The sequence below is a fragment of the Stegastes partitus genome, unplaced genomic scaffold, assembly GCF_000690725.1.
Source record: "Stegastes partitus isolate 25-593 unplaced genomic scaffold, Stegastes_partitus-1.0.2 Scaffold217, whole genome shotgun sequence".
Classification (NCBI taxonomy): domain Eukaryota; kingdom Metazoa; phylum Chordata; class Actinopteri; family Pomacentridae; genus Stegastes; species Stegastes partitus.
This window is the reverse complement of record NW_007577948.1, coordinates 306,250-313,723: the sequence shown is the minus strand read 5'-3', so window position 1 is coordinate 313,723 and position 7,474 is coordinate 306,250. Positions and strand designations below refer to the sequence as shown.

At 42.1% G+C, this 7,474-nt stretch overlaps 2 protein-coding genes across 2 annotated transcripts in view; one reads left to right on the top strand and one right to left on the bottom strand.

Annotated features, from left to right (window-relative positions):
- Positions 1-1,785: 1,785 nt before the first annotated feature.
- LOC103356733 (uncharacterized) lies at positions 1,786-5,983 on the top strand. Its single transcript, XM_008280987.1, has 4 exons — positions 1,786-1,824; positions 3,073-3,216; positions 5,015-5,191; positions 5,484-5,983. The coding sequence occupies exons 1-4, from the start codon at positions 1,786-1,788 to the stop codon at positions 5,799-5,801; spliced, it is 678 nt and encodes a 225-aa protein (XP_008279209.1). The 3' UTR covers positions 5,802-5,983.
- The window catches only part of fancl (FA complementation group L), a 33,593-nt gene continuing 32,007 nt past the window's right edge, over positions 5,889-7,474 (bottom strand). The window contains exons 13-14 of the mRNA XM_008280984.1: positions 6,339-6,410; positions 5,889-5,924 (exon numbers count right to left, since the gene is read on the bottom strand). Coding sequence (XP_008279206.1) covers positions 5,889-5,924; positions 6,339-6,410 — 108 coding nt within the window. The remainder of the gene's footprint in view (positions 5,925-6,338; positions 6,411-7,474) is intronic.

The following is a 7,474-nucleotide window of genomic DNA, read 5'->3' as shown; positions in this document are numbered from 1 at the left end:
GATTTATTCAACCAGGATATAATTTAAACTTCATTAACATGCCAGCTGGTTTAGAATAACGTGTGAGTTAATATCTACAAGCTGGTGATGTACACTTTTAGAGGGACGTCTGACAGCGAACACATGGAGAGAGATTTGTTCATCTAGTGAAACCGTTGGTGTCTCCTATGCTAGTTCTGCATGTTATGTAGCTTTGAGGTATGTGAGATAGTATAGGGAGACCTTTATTTCTTAACATTTTGACGACACGTTTCTTGGCACCGTAACTGTTCTCTAAACTAAAGGCCCGGCTCATAAAATGAGAGCTATGTACAGAAGTAAGAAAAAAGTTTTGCAGAATGTTTGATGATTTCACCTACTGCCATGAAAACACATCATGAAAATGCTGAGGTGCATGAACAGACTCCACCTGGATCATAACAGCCAATCAGTGGAGCCCCTTAACCCTTTGCGCCCCGTGACTGCTGCTAATAGCTTTGTTGCCCCCCACCTGTGCCTGCAGATCTTCCCTGGTGGTCTAAAAACACCCATAAGCCCATTTGTCCCACTGCCTCCATCTAAGCAACGCACTCAGTCTGTCAGAGCTGAAGTGGGTGTAGGTCCAGGTCAGCCGCTCGGAACCCTAACCTCATACTGAACGGTATATAAAGACCGCTGCTAAAGATTCACCACTTCCTTCCACTGTACAGAAAGGGGAGCTTCCATCTTGCAGCTACAAGTCATCTGCAACCAGAGTGTGTGCAGGAGTGACTGAAGAAGAAGAAGAATGTAAATGCAATTATGTAATGTAATTATAAAATGTAATTCTTCTTTTTAATGTCAGCTGGCGTTAGGCATGTTTCATGCTGTCGAGAAACAAAGACAACCACAGAGGCATTTGATCTGTCATGTAAGTTTGCTACATGGGGACTTATTTGACAAAAGGCGTTTCCATCATTACCTCATGAATGGTTTTTTTTTGTAAGTTGAAAAAAAACATTTAGCAAAATCGGTGATGCTTTTTCAGATTTTGCTGTTTCAATGAACTATTTATTGATGTAATACTTGAAAATGCACATAAAAGTAAAAATAACACAACAATAGGGTGGTTGTGCAAATGATGTCACCAGTGTTAGACAGAAGCAGTCATTCCAAGATAATTTTACTTCACTTCTGGGGAGCGGCCATGTTGCCTATCTGTATACAGATGTGCGATGGACAGCAGATACAAACTAATCTGAGTGCCGACGGTTCAGTCAAAGGTTCAGGTGTGATTTTTTTTTATGATTCCTCAGTAGCAGCAGAATTATTGATATCTGGAATAAAACCTTTCACAGTGTACTTTGTGAGGTTGTTGATCTCTGTACCTCCTGATGGACCATGTGACTGGCCTTAACAGTGCTTGACATGTGAAAGCAGAGGGATTTCCCTTTAATAGAGATACGCTGCACGTAGTAATAGTTTAGTAACAATTTGTAACATTAAAAATTAATATGTGTGGTGTCTAATGGTGTGTCCACCTACATTATGACAAGTGAAGTTTGAAAAATACAGGCTCTTGGTGTAATGAGCTGCTTTCTCATAAAAAAAATATAATAAAGAAAAACTACTGAAACTTTCTTTTGACTTCAAAAGAATCTACAACCTCAGGAGTTTGCTTACTATACAACAGTACAGTTTGAAACCTTCATATCAAATTCTCCCAAACAGTTCATATCCAGTTGTAACTAAAAGGCCAGTGCTGANACCCCCAGTTTGAGAACCACTGGTTTAGGAGACGGTCTTAAAGTTAATTCAGTGTCATACATGGTTGTTGTCCCCGGTGTTCTGGGACATGTCACCGTGGTAACATGTTTATAGGCAGTGGACTGAGTTACTGTCAGGTTGAATCCACTGAATCAAGTTATCAATTAACTCGCTTTAAATCCTTGAATTTATTTCCTATGTGGCAACAAAAGACTTTAGAGGAGCCTTTAGAAACTGCTGCAGGTTTAAGTCACTGAAACACTCATTGTACTGTAAATATACATGTAATGTTTTCATTCAACAAGAATATCTCAACATGCAGCAAACATAACACAACCCTCACTTCCACTCAGGCCAGTACACGTTTTCTGTCCAGGGCAGTACAGCTCTTTTCCCTGATCACTCAGACAACAGAAAACAGTAAAACTCCAGTGTTTTGGGCAGCTCTGTGTACTTAAACACTTGTGTGCAGTTTGAACCGGTGGATTACAGAGGTTTATTCACAGCAACAAGGTAAATACAGTCTTTGAGGTTTCACTTGGTATGGAATATTTTAGCATTCTGTCAACACGGAGCAACTTCAGCTTTGGCCACAAAGATTCATGTCCCATCTGCTGAGTCTCTTAACCCCAGAGTGCAGAAACGTGACAGCAGCGAAGGGGAGGGTTAACCTGCCAGCGACAACCCCCCAACTCCCCCTAACAGTGAGCATGTCAACCAGAGGTGTCCAGGTCTAAAGCTGGAGGAGGACCATGATTCTCCTCCAATTCACCAGAATCACTTCTTGACCCTGAGGGGCCCAGCGAGCGCCCTCTCAATGGTCCAATTTGAAGGAGTTGATGACACACACTTTACACAGCACAGGGTGTCTCCAATTATGCTCCTGATTTCCTCTCCTCTCCTTGTGTCATTTAATTTCCATGCTAAAGTGCTGGCCAGTTTGATCCCTAGTTAAACAGAAGTGGCCATTTACTGGCGGTTTAGTGCGGAGAGTAAATGTCAGCCGAGATAAAGGACACTGAATGGGCATGTTCACCCAATCATTTGCTGCTGGCGTTGTATAAATTTATTATTTTATGTATGATTATAGTTTTGGAGAGAGGCGAAGTTTTACTTACGGAAGACTGGTCAAAGACGGGTGTAAAAGGCATTTCTATCAAAGTTCACCTTGTCAGAAGAGATTTGAGTGTAACAGACGGGGGAACTCGGCAGCACCGTGTACAACACAACTGCTGAAAGGAGCACTTATGTTTAGAGGCAACAGAGTTTAGACTGCGGTTCAAACATGAAACCACACAGTGAATGTAAACTGGCTTTAGCAACTGCTGACAATTAATCTGTCAACAGAAAGCAGGACGAGCCAGAGGGCCCGCCAAAGCCAAGCCTTCGCCTGCAGAGGTGGACGATGAAGAACACGAAGAGACGAAGCCCAAACCGGTGCCAGCTCGCTACAAAAGAGGACCGCCCCTCCCTAAACCTCAGTCACAGCAGGTAAGAAACTATTCTAACCACCTTATACGTCCATATGTTCGACAATAACACTTTGTCTGTATTCCAACATGTGATGTTTTAGGCAGCAGCTGGACTTTTAACAGGAAATGCTGGTTAGACTGTTGTGCTGCTTGTGTGACCTCATGGACTCTGAGGTTAGATGTGGCCAGAGCCAAAGGACGCCAACATGGCATCTTGTTGTGTACCAGCTCTTTCCATCTTTACAGGTTTTGCTCAGTGCAGACATGTATTATAGGAAGTTCATCTAAAGTTACTGATTAAGTTACCAGTCTTTTTAGTAAGAAAATACTTTTAGTGTGAGTTAAAATGCAGCAACTTTGGAAGATTTCCACCAGATTTGATTCATCTAAAAGTCTGGAGCTTCATATTCTCATACACTTGCTAATATAGTTCTATTAAAAAAGTGGATGGCAGATTTAGTCCTTCATGAATTTCTTTATAAGCACATTAACTCTCTGTACCCCAAAACCCACTGGTGAGTTTGAAAGTTAGCTTTTTTTTTTTTTTTTGGTCCATCCATCCATCCATTGCTTAATCCTCACTAGGGTCGTGGGGGGCTGGAGCCTACAGCCAACTTAGAGCGAAGGCAGGGGACACCGTGGACAGGTCACCAGTCTATCACAGGGCTACACTTAGAGACAGACAACCAAGCACACTCACATTCACACCTATACAGACAATTTAGAATCACCAATTAACCTCAACATGTTTGTGGACTGTTCGAGGAAGCCAGAGAACCCGGAGAGAACCCACGCTGCACAGGGAGAACATGAAAAACTCTACACAGAAAGATCCCGGGTGTCCTCACCAGGACGCGAACCGGCGACCTTCTAGATGGTGCTAACCACCGAGCCATCTTTCAGCCCCTTAAAACACCAAAATGACACCGTTTATCGGTCAGAAACTTTAAAAACAAAAACAATTGGTTCTTGGACTAATCTTATGTGACATCCCCTTCCATCTGGAAAACCAACCCAATCTGGATTTTTAAATTTTTTTTTCGTCAAAATCAGGTTATTCTACATGTTTCATTTAAACATTTTCACCAGATTTGGAAAAAAAACATTTAAATGAGAAGCCACTAGTGAGTCAGTTGCAACCAACAGTCATGATAAAAATGAGCTGAACAGGTCACACAGTGGGACAAGCAGGGTAATTATGACTTAAAAATGCAACTAATAAAATGTCTACACTATACCATATAGATCCATCACTGGTTTTTCAGTTTTTCAGTGTTGGAAAAATGTCAATACCATTTAAAAAAAATTTTTTTTCAATCTTTGTACAAGTTATTAAACAAAGAAAGTGTGGTTTGAAAGTGTGCTGTTTTCATAGAGGTGCAGGACTCTACTGCAGTGATAAAACAGCTTACAGTGAGTAAAAAGGAGCAAAATACTAAACACTCAGAAACTGCTTGCAGTTCAGAGAGGTAAAGAAGGGATCTGTAAGTGGCTGCTACAAACAGGAGGGCTGGTTACATGAACACATGACAACAACAATAAGAGCTCTGAACTTGTCCTTTAATGAAGGGACACTGATGTTTCAGACGTTGCTGGACTTCCAGACTTTCTGTTCCTGTGCCTTCTGGTTTAGATTTGTTGTTGTACTTTCAGGTACATTACAGGCAGAGAAATATACTTAACAAACTTACTGGTGAGACTGAAATTAGATCGATTAGAGAGCCATCATGTCAGCTTCATCATATAAATATAATTAATAAACCAGCCAAACTGCTATGAATCAGTAATAAACTGCAATTATTTCTGTCTGCTGATAGAAGAAGGAGGTGCTGCCTGCTGTCAGAAGATCAGAGAGGCTTCAGGCTGGACCCGTACACTCTTACAACGAGGAAGACAGTGAGGAGGAGGATGAAGAGGATGAGGTCAGACCCAGACCTATTCCTGCACGCTATCTGAGAGGACCTCCGAAAAGCCCCGAAGGTCAACCCAAACAGGTGTGATGGCAACAAGCTCACAGCCAGACTCCTTATGTCTGACAGCTTATAGTTTGCCGCCTTAAGCGTGACTGTGTTTAAATAAATGTTACACTAATAGCTCCAAAACAAGTATTTTATTGCCATTTAAGCTTTATGAATGTGTTATAACAGCCTAAATGTCTTGTTGCGACTCCAGGTCTCAAAAAGGTTACAGACAGATACAGACAGTCGGCGCTTTAGCCTTTCATCTCATATAGTGCACATTGTGTAAAAAAAAAAAAGCATACACGTGAATTACCCTCTTTAACAGAAAACTAAATGCGAGTGGACCGGCAGGAAAACAGACGACCTGACTGTGACCTCTGGCAGACGGGAATGGCTCTACATGCAAAGGAGAAAACCTGAATGGGCAAACTGTGACATAAAGAGCCCAGCACACATGGATTACACAGAGAGATGGGATGAGAGGCTGCTTCACGAGCAGCAGAGCTACAGCCAGCAGCGCTACAAGCACAGAGACAGCACAGGACAGGACACTGGTCCCTCACAGACACGAGGACTGATGTCCTGCTTTGTCGTTTTGGGCGCCTTCCTTCTAGTGGTTGCCATTTTAGTACATTTAAACTGACTTGTGAGCAGGTGAGGGATCCGCCACGTTGAACAGTGCTGCCTTCCCAAAGTGGAGATGGAGCTGCCAGGGACACAAAGCATCTTCTCAGGACTTCTGGGCTGCCATTTTCACAGTAATAGGCTGGAATAGAAGGAGAAGCCTCAGTGTATTCTGCCTATTAAATGTTCTGTAAAGTTAAATGTGGTTTGAAGGATCGCTTTTTCAAAAAAATATTCAAGTGGGCTCTCATTTTTGACTCAAAATCACATGCACAAATAAAACTGTCTTTGACTCTAAATCGATGATGTGCTGTATTCACACACATCCAGTGTCACACACTTACTCCTTTGTCAGACGAGGAGTAGCTTCAGTGAAAGTGTCTGAATGCAGCATATTGTGGCGAGCGCACTCAGCGGCCTTTCAGAGAAGAGAAGGCTACGTGATGTATAGAGCCATGCTAATTAAGTATGCTGAATATCTATTGAGTGTGCACGGAAGGCCTTTCTGAAGCGCCGTGAAGGCAGCTGTCAGTCACACTGTGAGGTGCAGACATACCTTGCTGCAGTAAGGACACTCTCCAAAAACAATGCTGAAGCTCTGTCTGCTGGTGGGGAGCGCTCGCAGCCACTGAAGAGAAAAAAAGAAAGAAACTACTTGATCAAATCATTACCTTGGATCGGATGTGTCACCGATAAAAACGCTTGTTTCAATGTACACTTCTTGCTGCACTCTGTAAAGGCATATTCAAGATTATCCGATACCTTGGAAGCATTTTGAGGGCTTTTAAGTAGAACTTTATAATGTCCTCCTGCCACTTTTTTTTTTTCTCTAGGCTTTAAAGAGAGATCTGAGTGTTCAGAATCTCATTGAATACGGAGAATATAAACATGCTCAGGCAGATGGAGCTCATTTGCTGCGTGTCATGAAGCAGCTGCAGTCCACCTCAACAATCCCTCTCTTCACCTGTGAATGGCGAGCAGAAAGTAGTGCGTCGGTGCTCCGACTCAGCCAGAGATCACACTCCGCCGTCGCTTATCTGAGCAGCCCGGCTGTACAACACTAACACATTAAGCCGAACGAGACCTGTGACTGTCTTATCCTGAGAAGCAAACAGTTACAACACCTCTGATTTAAAAAGCGGTTGGCTCCTTAATGCAACTGTGATGCTTACTGATGTAGGTCTGGAACACTGGACTCTGACGGTTACATGATCAAACTCTGTATTATGATTACCTGAGTAAAAACCACAAAGTGTAATGGAATGTAGAGAATATTTTTATGCCAAATAAATATTTTGCACAAACCAATTATTCTTGCATCAAGTTCTTTGACTGTAGTGATTTATTCAACCAGGATATAATTTAAACTTCATTAACATGCCAGCTGGTTTAGAATAACGTGTGAGTTAATATCTACAAGCTGGTGATGTGGTTTAAGTCCCAACACTTTTAGAGGGACGTCAGACACATGGAGAGAGATTTGTTCATCGAGTGAAACTGTTGGTGTCTCCTATGCTAGTTCTGCCTGTTATGTAGCTCTGAGGTATGTGAGATAGTATAGGTAGATCTTTATTTCTTAACATTTTGATGACACGTTTCTTGGCACCTTAACTGTTCTCTAAACTAAAGGCCTGGCTCATAAAATGAGAGCTATGTACAGAAGTAAGAAAAAAGTTTTGCAGAATGTTTGAT

What these genes read in the sequence shown, in the direction of transcription:
- LOC103356733 (XM_008280987.1), top strand. Translation starts at nt 1,786, where the DNA reads ATGGTTGTTGTCCCCGGTGTTCTGGGACATGTCACCGTG. An exon ending in TTCTGGGACATGTCACCGTG is followed by an intron (nt 1,825 to 3,072) that starts GTAACATGTTTA and finishes ATCTGTCAACAG; the next exon opens with AAAGCAGGACGAGCCAGAGG. An exon ending in CTAAACCTCAGTCACAGCAG is followed by an intron (nt 3,217 to 5,014) that starts GTAAGAAACTAT and finishes GTCTGCTGATAG; the next exon opens with AAGAAGGAGGTGCTGCCTGC.